We start from the raw sequence: 19098 nt of genomic DNA on the forward strand, positions 1-19098 counted from the left end.
TATGAAAAAGGGTTGTTTTGGTTGGTACCTCTCTAACAACTCCTACCTCTGGTTTTTAATATAAGAACTAGTTGGCTAATTTGAATAAATTAAAATAGTTTATTAAATTAGTTATTTATAATAAAAAAGTATTTTTTTTAAATACCCTTATTAATTATGTGTGTGTTATCTACAATTACTATTTGATAAAATTTTAACATGTGTAACTAATATATGATTATATTGAAAAAAGTAGATAAATACGAGAGATAAAATATATTGAAATTTCATATTCCTCCGATCCTAAATATAAAACCTCTTTTGTAGTATAAATTACATTACAAAAAGAGTCTTATATTTAGGACCAGAAGAGTATTTAACACCAAATTGAACTTGGAGGTTTAGAAATCAAGGTGGTTCGGCTTCCTCCTCTACTATTACACAATTGGACTTGGAGGCTTAGAGTTACTGATGGCTCCTGTGGCAGTCTGGGTGTCGTGTGTGCAGCGCGCACTTTGTTGTCGTCCCTTTGGTAGTCAGTTAGCATTTTGTCAGTAAAAATCAGACATGGACTTCTGATGCAAGTGTTTCATTTTCCTCAGTTGTTACATGATCCTTGCAAAATTTAAGTGTATAATCCTTGTGTAATGCTAAATTTGAAAGAAAACGTGCATTTATCGGCAGAACACTGGCCATATGATATTCTTCAAGTTTTAGAGAGATGACTCTGAATACATGTGTGCACGATGAAAAACAGACAAAATCTGAGTATCTTGGCATATGTAGAGCAGCTGTGACGCACAATTCAGATATTACAACAAACCCACTTATTCAACAGGTCAGAATCATCAACACCAAAAACTCAATATTGGATCCAACCTTCCAAAGTCAAAACTTTCCAAGAGATACAATTTCACAGGATTTTATTAATCAATATCTAAGGTTACCCTGTTTTAAAAATTTCGTAGCAACCACAGCAAAAGCCCATACATGCAGGCGTATGGTTTTTGAGTCCAAAATCAAGTGTCTAGGAGTAGTTATTTGAAAATGAAAAATCTGAGAAGCTGGTGATACACTAAAGTCTCTCCCGTTACTTCAGTTTGGAGAATAGCTTTGGTGCAACCTGCATTGTATGATTAAAGTTTAGTACAGAATATGTAAAAGCATACAGCGAAAAGTTTGATAATAGAATTATAAAGTAATACGTACACATTTGTCAACACATGACCAATAATCAAAATATTGCCCGGTGCAGTGTTTGTGCCCGGAATCATCACCTCCGATTCTTTTAATGCATGCCTGTAGCAAGTAGAAGGGGGTTAACTTTACAGCAATCATCAATATGATGGTGCTCGCATTCAAACCCTGAACCCAATGGTTCAACTGCCCATCATGTTTCACCATGCAGACCAACCTTGCTAAGTCGGATTACTTTACAGAAAAGTAACAATTACATCTGAATAAATAGAAGATAAGGAAGAATGAAGGATTAACAATGTCGCTCGGGGACTTCAAAATGATCCTCGTTCCTGAAGGTGGAATGGAGAATAAACAACAACAGGTTTTAACTCGCAAATTACGTTCTTCATCATCACAACTCACGGCATCTATTCAACTATTATATCAATATGTGTGTTGTTCCATACTCCAGCAAGAGTTGCAATAATTTCATTTCTTTGGATGGGTTTTTTCTTCTCTTGTATTCTACAGACAATATAAACCTCCTTTCTTTGTATTATTTGAATGGTGAGTTGGGACTCTTGTCTATCTAAGCAAAGGTCAATGAATAATATCATTATGTCTCATAAGCGTGCAATAAGATTTTGGTTTGATAGATGCACTTAGCAATTTGGCCACTTTGCCTTTAGCACAAGAAAATTAATTAAAAAATAATTGTAAAATCAAATAACAGTTATTCAGTAAGAAGCAAAAGCAGATCATTTTTGACTCAAGTCCTCAACCTCAATTAAACAAACATATGATCAAAGAAATGTAATTCAAAACGCTAACCTGATATTCAATTAATGGTTTCACACACTTCGGTTTGCAAGAGTCCTCATAATATCTCTTCTGATCAACAGGTTCTTCGTCAGCCCTAAATTTACAATAAAACAGATTATGAGTCTGCATGTCTGGTAGAAAAGTCATGTAAAAACCCCCGGAGGGGGAAAAAAGGAAAAAAAAACAGAGAGCAGACAAATTTCAAAACTGGTTGTAATGTTCATGAGACACCATCCAAAACTTTACACATTCTGAAAACCATGAATTCGGCACCCATAAAACCTTAGACATCAAATATATAATGAAATTTATCTAAAGCTTCTTCTGCAGTAGTATTACATCCTTCTGTATGAGTGTAGGAGAAAATATGATAAATGCAAATACAATATGGTGGCTTCCCAAGGGTATAAGGGATCATTTTTAAGTATGGAGGAGCAGAATCCAATTCATTGGCCAAATCAAATTTAGAAATCAGATTAATATTAATAGTATATTAAGAAGGATAAATGCACAAATTTAACAAACTTTAGGCCACCAAGGGAAGGGGAAAAATACATCAAAATGACAGCCAGAACCCAATTTCAGCAACTGCAAAGAAATACACAGTAAGAAGCTTCCTTAAACTAAATCAGAAAATCAAGGATCAGCCAGAGAAAAATCCCAACATATGCACTCCAGTGTTTAATTCCTATGAGATCAATTTTCCATTAATTGAGCAGTAATGAAACCTATGCGAGGAGTGCAAAACGTGTTCCCGAATCAGCATCACCATCTATTTATTGAACTTGTGATAACAAAACAGAACGTCCAAAACAAAAAAGATAAAATTGCAGCGAATTGCAAACCCTAGATAGGCAAAACGCTACTCTCCAAGAAGCATTGCGTTCAAATCAACGACCAAAATAGATCTGATCCAGACGAGAAAAACAAAGAAAGAAGGAAACTTTGAGGCGTACATTGCAACTAGAATCACAGCGAACAGATCTTGGCGTGGCAGTGGTAACACACTGCCTACTACGATGTTTTGGTTCAGCCACGCACGAGTTTCGGATCAAGCTCGACGAAGATGTCAGCAGGTTGGGCACGGGTCGACCCGAATTTGAGATTTGGTGCCATCGGGTCTCCATGAAAAAGAACAAAACAGCTATTCGGATAAAACCAAATAATAATTTTAAAAATATTTTTATGATTTACAAAATAAATATTTAAAAAAGTTTGTTTTGTCTTACAAAATATATTTTTAAGAAGTATTTTTAACAATAGCTAAATACCCTCTAAGCAAGCATGAAGCGAGGATAGCTCAGTTGGGAGAGCGAGATCTGAAGGTCGTGTGTTCGATCCACGCTCATCGCAATTAATAAAATTTTTACATGGAAGCACAGCGATTTCTCTAATTCGCTCCCCGGATCAGGTCTCTAATTCACCCAACATTCGAACACTTTTGTTCTCGAGCACTGAGTTGTTATTCTCTGTGCCATCTGGAAACGCAGGAACGAAGCTGTGCATCATGAGAAGAACTAAAGTTGAACCACTGGCTATAACGATGGGATTTAATTTAGATCCAGGTTCAGCAATGGCATTAATGATTGTCAGTCAAAAAGCCTATATGACTGATTTCTTTACTGATTCTTGGAATTCACAAGGACTTGCTTAATGCCAGTTCTCAATGGCGGATGGATAGCTCCATATCAGTAAATCAAGTTCTCCAATCTTCCTTTGTGAATTGCTTTGTTAATAGAGATCTCTGCATCTTCTGCTACGCGAGGAACAGGTTACTAGCACACTATAAGAATTTTCTCATGCCTGCTCTGCTAATATCATATGCCTTCATCTGATTGTCCAAGTCAAATCTTTTCAATATTGTTTCTTTTCTAGTTTCTAGTGATATATGGATGGTTTTGATTATCATCTGACATGGGGCCTCTACCCTGAATTTTAAGGTGTTGTTTTCTTTTGAAAAACATAATATCCCAAACATAAGAGTTAATTGAAAATTTATTTTAATTCTAAATATAAAATGTAAAATGTGAATTCATTTTGTTTCTAAATTTTTAATTTTTTTCCCCAAACTAGCACATATATATTAACAGAGTTTAATGGAGGTGGATTTAATGTAAATAATGAGAAGAGATACTTTAAAGAAAATTTTTACTTAATTTTTTTAATCTATATAATTAGGCATCACTCTTATATTTAAGATGAGCATGGAGCATCCAGATCTCCTCCTCGTTTTCGTTAAGATGATTTTTTTTGTTGTTGCAATTTTTGAGTGGCGATTTTATATGTTGCTTGGTTTGACTTTTTGTGTTGATTGTTGCTCTGATTTTTCAAAAACAAGTTCCATATGAGAAGAAGAGGGAATTTGGCACATGCTAAAATAAATATTTTTACATAAATCAAGACAAAATTTTTTTTACATATTTATTTCAAAATATGTAAAATCACTCTCAAGAAAGTTAATTCAAACCCCCCCTTCCGGAAAAAGGAAGGGAAATTGCTCATGGTTTTACACAAAGGAAAAAATTTCTCACCAAAAGTTATAACTTTTTATCGGAATTATTCATGATCTCAACCAGTATAGAAGTAATTACATTGATATATTATCAAGGGCTATGATAATCCCCATTGGTTTACATAAGGAATGGTGGGTTATATTATATTGAATTATGCTATATCTTCCTATAGTCTGGTTGATAATTTGATCACCATTTATCTCTGTCAAGAAGTGGACATTAATGAAAGAGACTAAAAGCTTCTGATTGGTAAGGGCAATGGATTTCAGTCTTTATTAGGGTACAAATTTATTTTAAAAGTTCAAAATAGCAGTAATATCATTCTTTTCATCTTTTGTCACTTAAAAAATTAATATGAACTGTTTAAATAATGATATTGACGGTTAATATTTTTAATAGTAAGAAGTAATATTGTTACAGTTTTAAATTTTTCTTGAGTGAATTTACACCCTAAAAAACTTGAGTACCAAACAGCCCTAAGTAAAAAATTTTAAAACAAATTTACATATCAACTCATTGCGTATCATGACAAACTTTCCATGAAACCAAATATAAGGGGGGAAAAAGTAGATTTATGATGATAAAATATGTTTTTATCAAAATATCTATGTGAGGCATACGTGGAGATAATTATTTAATTTCAACTTGATCTTCATTTTATTACTTGTCCATTTCATTCGTCACTTGCCTTGGAATGCAGTCAAACTTTTCCAAGTTAAATGCTTACCTTAGCCGGTTGATGAAACCTTCAAATTTTGTTGGCCCAAAAACAAACAAAAAACATGAATCCTTCAATTTTTTTTTATTCTTGAACAAGACTTTTGTCTTGGACCGGGAATAATTTTGAACAAGACTTTCTTAGACTTTCATTCGGTAATTTTAATATGTAGATTTTTTTAAAATTAACAACATATTAATTTTTAACATTTGTTGTTGGTTATTTTAGAATACTACACATTATTTTGTATTTAAATCATATTTTTAATATTACTACTTTTTTAATAAAAGCATAATGCCAAAAATGTATTTTCTTTATATATGCATATAATTAAATGTATTTTCTTTATATAACATAAGCCTAATCAAACATTTGAATTAACCCTTTACATATAAACTACTTTTGGAATACTATAGAATGCATATGACAATAAACTTTTTGAACTTTCAATTTTGTTTAAATAAATTTAATGTTATTAATTTATTTATTATTTTCTTAATAAAATGTGAGGCTTCAGTTCAGTGGCTTGCTTTCCATATATTGTCAAATTCAAAGCGTCATCTATGCATAAATTTTTTGACCTGGCTCATAGATAATTCAAAGTAAGGGATTATAATCACTTAAGATTTGACCAAGTTAAAATAAAAAAACATTATACACACAAAATAAGGAAATTTTGTGAATGACACATCATCCTCTGTTAGATGAGGAGTTGTGGCTCTTCTTCAACTTGGGAGATGAAAAATCTCTTGCTGGAGAAGATAGGAACCTTGGGTGTGAAGAAGAGAACTACTCCCTTTTATCCTTATTAGAAGCCAAAAGAAAATTTTACTCTTTTTTTAATAAGATATAGTTATAGTTTTAATGAGTATTAAATATTTTGTTTCAATATATACCCATATTTAATAAGAGTAATGAGAGCATAAAAATTAATACGATGTTGAAATTTAATTAATATAGTTAAAAAAGTAATATTAAAAATCACTTAAATTGTATAACAGATTTAATATTTTTAGTTGTTTTTATTGGTATAATCGAATTGGTCATTTCTTATGATAAAAATAAGAAAGAGTATTGAAGTTAGATGGCCAAGGAGATGGGAGTGTTTGTTTTAGTTGTAGAGTGCACCAATTGGCAATTTCTTTTCCAAGAGAAGGTTTGGTTTGAATAAAGTTAGGCAGGGGTTTTCCCCAGTTTTGCCAACCAAACAACAAAAAAGGGCAAACTAGGTCAAAATATAAAAATTTCAAAAAAATTATTATTAAAATTCATATAAATAATCGAAATTTGCTTGTTGCATATCTTTGTAATACTCTTTCAAAGTAAAGTGGTTTGCACTAACTTAAAATTATATACTTAATTATAGGTAATTCATGTGCTCCTGAGATTGTTAATGGGAAGCCAATTTTCATATTTCACAAACATTTTTTATAACTTAATATATTACTCTTCTGTTCAATTTATAGGACAGAAAAAATAAAATGCTTTTTCTTAATATTAATTATTTTACTAGATTTATTATATAACTGCACCTACAATTTTATTCTTAATTTATTATTTCATGAACTATTTTTTTCAGCTTTTATTGAAGTGTATGTATTAAATAAAGAAAAATTAAAAATTTATTAAATTTTAAAATAAAATTAATTAAATATAAGATTTACAATTATAAATAAAGTTTAAAAAATTGTAGTATTATGTGGGGGGAAAAAATATATATTAAGACAAACTTATCGGAACCCTTGAACGGTGCAGACGTCAGAGTTCAGACTTCAAAGTAGTGCAGAACATTCAAGAAGTGGTGTCCAGATCACCCTCACTGGGGCCCACATCAACAGCCGCACTTGCTAGCGTGGCATTTTTGGCTGATAAGGAACTTGTTTGGATTCCAATATTCACATTCCGCGGAAAATGTCACGCCGCTCTTTACTCTGCCTTGTTCGGATTCCAGAACAAGTCCTTGCCATTTCCTTCGCGATTCCACTTTTGACCTTTCCTGATAGCTCGGGATCTGTTTTCCTTCCGAGCCAAACACCACCGAGTCATGGCCCAAAGCATTCCAACCTGCATTTGCGTTTCATTTCACTCGCATTTCAATGTCATTTAACGCTCTGCTCAGTGCTCATGGAATATAAAGTTCATCTGATGCTCCTCCTCCCAATGCTCTCGTGCTGCCGCTACGTCTTCGCCGAGCTGCTTCCTCGACCGTCCCGTACCTGCGAACCAGTGATTTCGAGTTCCGTTTAGGAAGGTGAGTTTGGATCTTCCTTGTATTTTTTTCGGTGAGTTTTGCTATCCTTGAATTCAGGTTGTACAGTTGCTTTTTTTTTTTAATGAGTTGTTCAGTTCCTGGATCCGTGATTCTTTGCTGGGTTTTCTGTTCTATTTTGTGGATCGAAAAGTTTCCGATCTTTACTTGCTTTAGCTGATCGAGATCTATTCTGTCGCTGTAATTGGTTTTGGGTTGATTTGGTTCTTACTAGATTTGAAGTAAGATTTCTCCATGAATTTGATTTGATTTTTTGCCGCTTTTTGGCTATTGCTGGATGATCAATTGACGATGATTTGTCAATTCGCCGATTGACGTGTTAAATGGTTTTTTAATAAATTTTATGCGTTTTGTGGCTGTGTTCTGCTTCGCGTATTGCTGATCTTTGAGGCTTCTGGGGTTTGCTTAGAATCCTGCATGTAGGTGCTGAGTCATGGTGTCATGTGAAGTGAAGCACAATGGTTTTGATTCTTAATTGTTTGAAAGTATATTGCAAAAACTGTGTTCTGGTGAACTAGCGTTTTTGGCAGCTTAAATTCTATGCATTGGTATTACAATTGTGTAGAAAAGGCCTCAAACAGGGTTTCTCGAGTTATTTACAACCCGCTTTATTCTCGTAAAACAACTTTTAATTCTGGCACATTCTGAGGATTATTAATTATAGTCCTACTTAACCTTGCTTGTATTTTGTGCAGATCATAGAAGATGGCTGACGCTGAGGACATTCAACCTCTTGTTGTTGACAATGGAACTGGAATGGTCAAGGTTAGGGAATTTGTTGAGCTAGAATATTGAGATGTTTTTTAAATAAAAAAGATTAGAAGTTGTGCTTAATTGCACTATACTTAGCATATCTTCCGTTTATTGAGATCTCAGTTGATGTTATTTAATTTTGGAATTAAAAAAAAAAAAAAATCTTTACTTGGTGCTTAGATGCCATGAAGTATGGTTTTTTTTTTTTTTTAAACCATTTTTCCTAATTTTCACTTGGCCGATGCTTGACTTATCTTTTCTGAATGCTTGCAGGCTGGCTTTGCTGGTGATGATGCCCCAAGGGCCGTTTTCCCCAGCATTGTTGGACGACCACGTCACACTGGTGTTATGGTTGGGATGGGTCAGAAGGATGCTTACGTGGGTGATGAAGCCCAATCAAAAAGAGGTATACTTACCTTGAAGTATCCCATAGAGCATGGTATAGTCAGCAACTGGGACGATATGGAGAAGATTTGGCATCATACATTTTACAATGAGCTTCGTGTTGCTCCCGAAGAACACCCAGTACTTCTTACTGAGGCACCACTCAATCCCAAGGCTAACAGAGAGAAGATGACTCAAATTATGTTTGAGACTTTCAATGTGCCTGCTATGTATGTTGCTATCCAGGCTGTCTTGTCTCTCTATGCTAGTGGACGTACAACAGGTTTGTTGTTGTTGTGGGTTTTGCTTTATATTTGTTGCGTGGTAACTTGGGTTAGTCCCAGAAAACAATTTTGAAACATGAAAACGTTGTTCACAAGAGTTTGGAGTTCATTTGATTCACATTTTCAATCTTTATGACTGGCCTTAGATTTCCTTACCTGTTTTTGTGTTGGTTTTGTAAATAGGTATCGTGCTTGATTCTGGTGATGGTGTGAGCCACACGGTACCCATATATGAAGGGTATGCTCTCCCTCATGCAATTCTGAGGTTGGACCTTGCTGGTCGTGATTTAACAGAGTACCTGATGAAAATTCTTACGGAGAGAGGATACTCTTTTACCACCTCTGCCGAACGGGAAATTGTCCGTGATGTGAAGGAGAAATTGGCATACGTCGCCCTTGATTTTGAACAAGAATTGGAGACTGCCAAGAGTAGTTCAGCAGTGGAGAAGAGTTATGAATTGCCTGATGGACAAGTCATTACCATAGGAGCTGAGAGGTTCCGATGCCCGGAAGTACTATTCCAGCCTTCTCTAATTGGTATGGAGGCCACCGGAATCCATGAAACTACCTACAACTCCATCATGAAATGTGATGTTGATATTAGGAAGGATCTGTATGGAAATATTGTGCTCAGTGGTGGTTCAACAATGTTCCCTGGAATCGCTGATCGTATGAGCAAGGAAATCACTGCTCTTGCTCCAAGCAGCATGAAAATCAAGGTGGTCGCACCACCTGAGAGGAAATACAGTGTCTGGATTGGTGGTTCTATCCTGGCATCACTTAGCACTTTCCAACAGGTTGGCTCCCCCCTTCCCCATGTGTTTGATTAGTAGTAACTAGAATGGATTCATGCGTGACCGTCCTTTTGTGTGCTTTGCTAATATTCCTTTTAATACAGATGTGGATCTCAAAGGGTGAATACGATGAATCTGGTCCAGCTATTGTTCACAGGAAGTGCTTCTAAGTTGAGTCGAGTGGAGAAGGACGGAGTTCTTCACCCAGTCTGGTTTCATATTTCACTAGTCAAAGTTTGGTTGACTTATTGATGCGTTGGCTTTTCAATAGAGGAGATATATCTAGTGGAATGGATGATCGGGTTTGTAAGTTGAGTATGTTATATGTTTTCTCATTAGGTCCTTAGAAGCCATACTTTTATGCAGTTGGCAGATGGTATTGGTACTATGTAGGTTTTGTCTGATTTGATTTTTTTCTCCCCCTTTCAACCTTTTTTTAATGGTTTGGTCATGAATTTAGGTGCCTTGAGTTTGGAGGACTACAAGTTTTGTCATCCCGGATGGGAATTTTTGAGTCAGTTCTGTTTATATTAAATTATTAATTGTATGGTTAATGGGACTTTTGAGTTTGCTATGATTGTTTTGTCTTTCGTCGATGTTATTATCTACTCCCTTTTGTTAATCATGTTTGGATGCTCGTTGGCATTGAAAGCTCTTTAATGAATATGCAATGTTTATATGAACTGATCTATTGTGATTGGCGAACAGTCAGAATTACTGTCGGATTGGTATTTCTGCTGATGGAGATTTTTTTTTAAATTATTACTACTTCCTAAGAAATGAAATTTACACAAAATAGCGGGAGAAATGATCCTACTGACCAGATCCGTTCTTTTGGCTAGTTAGTGGCTTTTCCAGAAGTATGGTGGAAAGTGACGCGAAACATGGCACGTTCTGCAGCTTATTAATGTGAGGCGCATACTGAACAGCTTCTCTTAATGCCAATGCCTCCGCCATCATCACACAGCTATCATTGCACTTCTTTTAAATTGCTGAGTTAAACTTAAAAGTAAGAGGCTAAAAATATATTTTAGAAACTAAAAAAAAAAACTAAATTAAAATTTAATGTAAAATCATGGAATTAAAATGGCTGGAGATCTTTTGCCTGCATTCTCTTCTTCAAATGTAATGTTCCTTGTGATATTTTTTTTTCCCTACATGTAGTTATTTTCCTATTACAGGCAATCTTATTAGATACGTGGGGTTTGAATTTGGTTAACGTTATATTTTGAAAAAGAGAATGCAGATAAAAGATCAACACCCATGTTTTTAGTTCCATATAATTAATTTGATAACCGTGATCTCACTTTGTTTTGAACAATTTATTTTTTTCGGTGAGCAAAAAAATCCACTGGACTGCCGACTGCCAGGGGCACGCTACGTTTTGCATATTTTATTTTGTTTTAGGGGTTGCGGGTTTACTAAAATTTTCGTTTCATTTAATTCATTTGTGAAGAAATTTTTTTTCTACCCTAAGAATCTTTAATATTACCTAAAATATCTAATATTTCTCTATTAAATTTTTAAAGCGTTAAATAAATACTTTTAAACGTTGGCATTAAAAAAAAGTACTCCTCCGGTCTTTAATATAGAACGTAATTGTTGAGTTAGTTTTGGTTCTAAATATAGGACTTATTTCTCATTTATCAATTTTATCTAAATTATCCTTATGGATACTCCCTTAACTATAATCAAGTAGAAGAGGAAGATGGGGTCTTAAGAAAGATGATTATGGTATTTTAGGAAAAACATGTCACATTTCTTATAATTAACTAACTTACCTAATTTCCTTAATCTAATCAAATTAGTTAAATGGGTCTTATATTAAGGACCGGAGAAGTACCATTTAACATAAAGCTATTTATTGGCCCAAGAAGAACACAGTTTTTTTTGGTATTGTTTATATAAATACATTTACATATACATATATATATATATATATATATATAAAAGATATATTTACATTTTTCCAAGAAGTATCTCATGCCCTTTCTTCAAGAATATTTAATGACATATTATACACTCTTTTATCCTAATTTTTCCATCGACAATATTTTGTATTTTTTTGGTCCATACGCTCTATTCAGAGTATAAAATACGCTCTATTCAACGTATAAATAAAGTGCCCTAATGCGATTGTTGCTATCATCTCTGCCTACTTGCTCTCTGAACCCAAAAAAGTTGATTTTTTTTAATAGAAAAAGTCATAATAAGATTCTAAAAAAGAAATATAATCATTAGAAGTTTCATAACAAATCAGCAGCAAGTAATAATAAATTTCAATGCAATAATAACAAGTCCATATGATCCACTTGTTGACAGGACATTTTGATAATTATATGTATTTTTTCTTGGAACCTTATATTGATTTTCTTTTCTTTTAATGAAAATATTGTGCTGTGAAAATAATTAAATTTATGTGACAAAATACTTTCCCTCCTCAAATTATACAAAACCAGACATATGTCAAGTTGGATTTTAACATGTAAAATTAGGCTGAGATTGGATTTAATTACATGACTTGTATTGAAAAAAAAAATCTCATATGTTCATTAAATAGACAAACAAACTCATCCAAAAACCATTTGCAGATTCTGCCGCACATTGGATCCCTAGTTGAATTGAAGTAGGTGTAATCTTCCCTAAAAGTCACTTTAATTAATTTTTAGTCCAAATTTGATCTTAACTTACGCCATAAATGCAATAGTAAATCAAATTGTGCTGTTTTGTGAATCTTTTTGGTGTTTCATCCGAATTGTTGCTCATCTTAAACTCTTTTCACTAATCGATTGCAAAAGTCAGAGCAACAGAGGGTGAATATCATTGTAATCCTTATAATTTGATCTAATTTTGATTTTAGTCCTTGTAGCTTCAAATCATTGATTTTGACCCTTATATTTTTTATAAAGACTTAATCTGAGTTTGAATATAGGGACCAAAACCAAAACTGGTTAAAAGCATGGAAATCATTTGTTAAATTCAGACAAAAAACTTGTGAAACTATAGAGAACAAAATCAAAATTTGACCAAAACCATAAATACTAACAATAGTATATAACCCAATAATATAATTATTTAGCATTCTTTAATTGTCATTATACTCCTCCGCTCCTTAATATAAGACCTATTTAACTAATTTGATTAGATTAAAGAAGTTAGATAAGTTAGTTACTTATAAGAAATATGACATGCTTTTCCTAAAATATCATAATCATCTTCCTTAATATTCTCTTTGCCTCTTTTACTTGATTATAATTGAGAGAGTATCTATAAGGGTAATTTAGAAAAAAAAATTGATAAATAAGAGAAGTAGGTCTTATATTTAGGGTCAAAATTAACTCAACAATTAAATCCTATATTAAGAACTCAAGGAGTATTTTTTTTTGTCCGGTTATGCAATGGAGCCTCAACTCAAAACATGATTAAACAAAAAGTAATTGATCTCCTAGCTTGTAATTTCCTGAACAACCTCATTGTAGAGCGATTTTTCTTTGTCTCAAAACCCTTCAATTAATTAAACACTTTGTGACCTTTTTCATAAATATAATGAATCTGCTACGTCAAACTAAAATTAATCCTAATATATTAGCTAATAATATACTCTTTAAATTAGAAAAAAGAAAGATATGCCATAACTTATGATAAATAGCATAGTTTGGTTATATCAAGCATATTTTCTTCGGCATCGTACGAAGCTTAAAAAATAAGTTTCATTAATTATAACTCATAATAAATATAATATAGTTTGTTATATATATATATATATATAATATAGTACATAATATAATATAATAATGATATTGGTGATTATGAATGAGCGTTAATTACACATTTTATTTCACAAATCACCCTTTGCTTTTCCTTGAAGGGAAGAAAGGAGGTTTTGTGAAATGGCCAAGGGATTTTGTATTTATTTATTTTCCATTAGTAAATGTCGTAGTTAGGCCCGAGTTTAAGTAATTCTTCAAAATGTAAACTTATTTTTAGGTTTAATATTCAGCATAAAGTTTTATACATTGATGGTATAAAGCAAGATGCTAGAAAATATTAAAAATTTAGTTATAGTGTTATACGAGTCAAAGCAAAATCAATTTTATTTTCAATGCTGACTCGTGGCTCACACTCTATATTCAATGTGCTCTATTTTTGTTAATATTATAGCCGCCTCAATTTTTAATATAAGAGTTAATTAAGGAGTTAAATTTGATCATAAATAATTAAATACAAGATTTTGATTTACTTCATATCTCATATTTGCTAATTTTTTAAACTAGTTTACGTCACTGGTAAAATAATATATAATATGATATTATACAAAATTATTTCACAAAGATAAGACAATATGTTTAGATATTCTGAAAGTATTCATAAATGAGTACCTATAGTACCTAAAAGTTTTTTTTTGCTCCTACATACCATAAAAGTTTATTTTTATAGCAAAAATATTCTAACTGTTATTCGTTGTTAACTTTAACTATTAAAATATGCGGTTTGACAAATACCTTTAATAGTAGATAATGGTTCAAGGTAAAAATGCTGCAAAATAAAATTTTCAGAGCATATAAAAGCCAAAATAAATTTTCAAGTTCCGAACGTTCCTTCGTTGATACTTTCAAAATATTTAAGCACCTTCTTTTTTATTATAATTAATTTATTTATTCAACTTTTTAATCTACTCATGTTTAGTAGAAAATGTTTCATTTAGCATAATAATGTTTTAAATTTTGCTTATCTCTCTTTCATATGGTTGAGATTCTGCTTTTCTGCTAGAGCTCTGCATTTAAAAAAAAAAAAGATAAGAGAAAGAATTAACAATTCTACAGTTCCTTTTTTTAATTAAATATTACATTGTCTAATCTTGTAACCGAAAGGTGAAAGATATGCCATACTTTAAATTTTAAAGAAAATATTCTTACAATGACTATAATTGACTGAAAATCTTTTATTTAATTTCATAGACCCTTATTCTAATGTTAATTTTCTATGTGTGTGCATATGCGTTTTTATGGATATTATTTTATCCTTTAATTCTTAAAACGAATTTGAAAACTCTGAAATAAAGAATTATATGATTACTAAGATTCATGTGACTTTGTGTTTCAACTTTAAACTAAAGATCCTCCCATCACCAACAAATTAATAATTGTAGAACTGCCAAATTTTATTATAAAAATTAATTTTTACACTACAACAACTGGAATATGCCTAAGAATATTCCGTCAAATAACATTGGTATTATTGTTATGCTCTTTTGTAGAATCTTTAAATTGATTTAATTTAAATGATTTCATGCTATTTAATATTTGATAGTTTACGCACTATTACAAATCTGTTTTCATTTTATGTAACATTTTTTAAGACGAAAATTATTGAGATTTCAAAAAAAATAATTCAGTCCAAAATTTAAATGAAATAAATCTACTGAAAAATAACAATACAATTTTTTTAAGTTTAAATAGTCCTAAATGTGTGAATACAATAACTTTTGTAAATCACAAAGGGTTCTTGGAGATACTACAAAATGAAAAGCCAGGTTAAGCACATCGCTTGTCTAGAGAGCTGAAATAGCCATCAATTATTTATTCTTTAAAATTTTTTATATGTTATGACAAGGGTTGAATATCTAAAATAATTGTCAAAAGAAAATAACTTTTTGTTTGCAATTTGAAAGAAATGAATTTTGATTTTCTACAAGTTGCCCAAGAAGAGAAATATTTTCCCTCATGCCCAAACAACAAACCATCGCTCCATCTTTCAATAATTCATCATTGGCATAAAATCTAGAGTGAACGAAGTTGCCAGTTCAACCTTTTATAAATATAATATGTGTGTGAATTTATTTGTTGAGTGAAGAATGACAAAAAAATATAAAATTAACAATAAAATATGAATTCTCTCTAGTTTTAAATATAAGAATTAGTTGTGTTGTTAAAATCAGAAAAAAAATAATTTCTTTTTTCACATTGTATGATGACTGAAATATTTAAAATATTAAATGTCATTTTGTGGCAAAACAAATGCATTATCATGAGAGCATAGAGTGCATAACTTTGATGCATGCAATATAATGTAAATGGCCCACCAAATATATAATAAAAGCCAAGAGTTTTGAATGCATTGTCTAAAGCAAATGAGGTTGGTTGATTGCCCACAATCACAGCCTGTGATTGCCAATCAAACATAGCTGTAACCATCCCAAAAATGATTCCTCAAAGCAACTATATATATTATAATAAAAGCAGCAACAACATTGCCTAAAATAACTCATGAACAACCATAATTGATTTATCAAAAAAAAAAAATCCCAATCCATATGCCAAACTAGCCTTCCATATCACAAAAAGGCCCTTCATTTTCCCCATTCTCCTTCAAACCATTTCTTCTTCAAGGCTTTGCAACTGAGAATTGTTGGAATGGGAAACTGTGGAAGTGCGCCAAAGACTAGTGAAGGAGCAGCCCCGGCACCGGAAAGGGATGAGGCAGCTGCCGCCGGCAAGACTCAGGCGGAGGAGGCCCCTTCTGCCTCTGATGAAAAGTCTCTCAGCACTCTGTTAACTGAGGTATTTTACTATGAATCCAAGCTCTGTATAAGAATCTGAAATGAGTCACTCTGTTCATTTATGCCCATGGTTCTCTGAATATTCTTTTATATCTATATATATATAGAGAGAGAGAGAGGGAGAGAGGGGGGTATTGATACTTGGGTTAAATTTCCTTGAACATCTCCAACAAGTTCATGAACTTGCCTGGTTCTTTATCCCTAAAACAAATGCGCATATTCATAGCTTCTGACAGTCATAAAGGTTAGTGATGGAAGATGTCCAGAAAGACAGAGGAATAAAAGAGATGCTAAATAGTACATTAAAAAAGGAAGTGGTATACATAATCATATTCTTTCATCTTAATATCTGTGCAATTATATCATTTTACATGATTAAAGCTATACTTTAATGATTCTATTGAGTCTGGAGAAAATCGAGAGGTGATTGTTTTTTTTTTCAATTTCAAGAATCAAATTCAACTTTTCCATAAAAAGTTTAGTTTCAAGGTGCTTTTTTTTTTAATTTGTAATTTGTACTAAACTTTTTTTTTTTTGTAAAATGAGTAATGAAATTCATACAACTTGAAACCCTTTATTTCTTTCCTCTTTTTCTAGTTTGGTTTTGAAATCGTCATCAATATAGGATTTTGATTCTTGGGCGAGTAATGATTTTGTGATGTGTGTGTTGGCATAATGGAAGAAGGAAACAAAGGTTGCAGAGGAACCTAAGAAGGAAGAGGCCAAAACAGAGGAGGCGAAGCCTCAAGAAGCAGAGAAGCCCAGAACAGAGGAAGCAGAGGAAGCAGAGGAAGAGAAAAAACCAGAGTGATGAAGAAGAAGAAGACGAAGATGATACTGGATATTTTATATCCCACAAAGTTAAATCAATCAATCCGTTAATGTAAAACCTAAAAGAGTTCTTTTATTTCTTTCTCTGTTTTTTTGTTTTGTTTTTTGTTTTATTCTTCAACCTTTGGTCTTGCCTTTTTTCATCTGGATGGAATTTGTATGAAAATTTGGAGATTTCAATATCTGGGTCATCAGCATTTGTTCTTGGAGCAATAGTAATGAACAATGAATGCAACAAAATTCTGCAAAATACATCTGCCTTGATCTGCAAAGAGGTAACTATTTGGTCTTGCTTGTTTTATTATACTAGGCATTAAGATTATCTTCTGTGCCTTCAAGAAGTGCACGGGAAAAACGATGACTTTTTATCACTTTTTGATCAAGTTTTGATCTAACTATGCCTTGTTAACTGCCTTCAAGGCTTCATATAATCTAGCTCAATCTGCTAAGCCGCTTGCAAGTTTTATAAGTGTTTTTTTTTTCCCAACACAAATAAAAAAATGGCCTAAATTTGACATGGGACAAAAAAAATACTATTACCTCTAAATTCTTTTAAGGGATAAGGTACTTAAAATGTCTTAAAATTATTCACAAAGAAGCATACAGCATTTAGAAGTTTTTTTTTTGTTCTTAAGTTTGACTATTAAATTATGTGATTTGATTAATGTTTTTAATGATCAAATTTAACGGTGAATAACAGTTCATGATAGAAACACTACGAAATAAAACTTTCAGTTCCAAAGCACATAAGAGCCAAAAAAAATTCTAGGTACTAGGTGTTCATTCGTGAATGTTTTCAGGGTATTTAAACACCTTGTCGGTTTGTTTAACAACCCCAATTTAAAATTATGAGAAATATCATGGTTACATCAACAACCACATGATAACTTAATTTCCCTCCCTCCCCCAGCCTTTCTTGGTTGTAATGCTAGTAATTTGTTTCTTGCGCTTTTATTCTTTGGTCTTTGCTATATTTGAGATCGATATGTTTTATTTTAAGGAATACATAGTTGCATAAGTATAATGTATTTTCTGCCATTTGTAATATAACAACTAATTGGGAGATTGAATTTGATAATAACTTAATATATTCTATCTTTTTTATATATTATTGGCCCCAATTATTTACGTAACTTATATATTAAGGATATATAAGAGCAGTCTTTTAAGATAGTTTCATTTTCACAAGACTATAAGATCATTGCGATTTCAATTTCTCAACAAATATATCATTAATGAATCCCTTTGGAGATTGAATTTACGTTTAATTAAGAGTATCTGTGGAAAGATCGAGTAATTTTAATTAAGAGTATTAACTAATTCTTTAACAAAATTTCTTAATTTGTATGAATTAATACATCCTCTTATTCTAAATGTAAGAACTAGATGATTAATCTGTAGAGATTAAAAAAATTTGATTAAGTTAATTATTTGTTAAAAAAATGTGTATTCATTTTCACAAAGTACTTTTTTTTTTAATCGTCTGTATTGAAGACCATTCTTTTGATAAAAAAAACTCTCTTAATATTTATAATCAATATAGAGAATTCGGAAAAAAAAACTTTGTAGGTTGAAATATATATAGATATATTAAAATCTTATTTTTAGAATCAAATCAGACCCCTAATTAGTATAGCTTTCATAAGTATAGCAACAGAGGAAGTATAATATTTAACCTTTTATAAAAACAAAAACATGATCGATGTCAACAAAAATATTCAAATTCATATTATTTTGTTTCTGTGGGATTGTCACAGACATACACATAAATAGGAGGTCGGCTTAGACTATACTTTCTGTCTGTACAAGACACATATCTGTGTGTGTGTGTGTGTGTGTGTGTGTGTGTGTGTGTGTGGATAAATCGTGAGATTTTGATAGTTAAAAAGTGTCTAAAACATGTGGAATATTCACTGTTGGACAACAATTCTGTGCAAAAGCAAAGGGATATGGAGGGAGATTATAAAATAGATTATGTCCTCTGATCCATTAACACAGCCTACTTAGGTTTTG

At 32.0% G+C, this 19098-nt stretch overlaps 2 protein-coding genes across 2 annotated transcripts; one reads left to right on the forward strand and one right to left on the reverse strand.

The window, feature by feature from the left end:
• Positions 1 to 725: 725 nt before the first annotated feature.
• Positions 726 to 2994, reverse strand: LOC114712809 (cytochrome b-c1 complex subunit 6-like). Its single transcript, XM_028897351.1, has 4 exons — positions 2937 to 2994; positions 1990 to 2074; positions 1189 to 1278; positions 726 to 1102 (listed from the first exon to the last, which is right to left on the reverse strand). Coding segments are annotated over exons 1-4 (210 nt in total). The 5' UTR covers positions 2939 to 2994; the 3' UTR covers positions 726 to 1069.
• A 4369-nt stretch (positions 2995 to 7363) lies between these two features.
• On the forward strand, positions 7364 to 10291 carry LOC114712807 (actin-101). The gene is made up of 5 exons (XM_028897349.1): positions 7364 to 7462; positions 8176 to 8245; positions 8507 to 8900; positions 9085 to 9698; positions 9800 to 10291. The coding sequence occupies exons 2-5, from the start codon at positions 8186 to 8188 to the stop codon at positions 9863 to 9865; spliced, it is 1134 nt and encodes a 377-aa protein (XP_028753182.1). The 5' UTR covers positions 7364 to 7462; positions 8176 to 8185; the 3' UTR covers positions 9866 to 10291.
• The last annotated feature ends 8807 nt before the right edge of the window (positions 10292 to 19098 follow it).

The sequence above is a fragment of the Neltuma alba genome, unplaced genomic scaffold (assembly GCF_004799145.2).
Source record: "Neltuma alba isolate B1F8T4 unplaced genomic scaffold, ASM479914v2 tig00011396_pilon, whole genome shotgun sequence".
NCBI classification, from domain to species: domain Eukaryota; kingdom Viridiplantae; phylum Streptophyta; class Magnoliopsida; order Fabales; family Fabaceae; genus Neltuma; species Neltuma alba.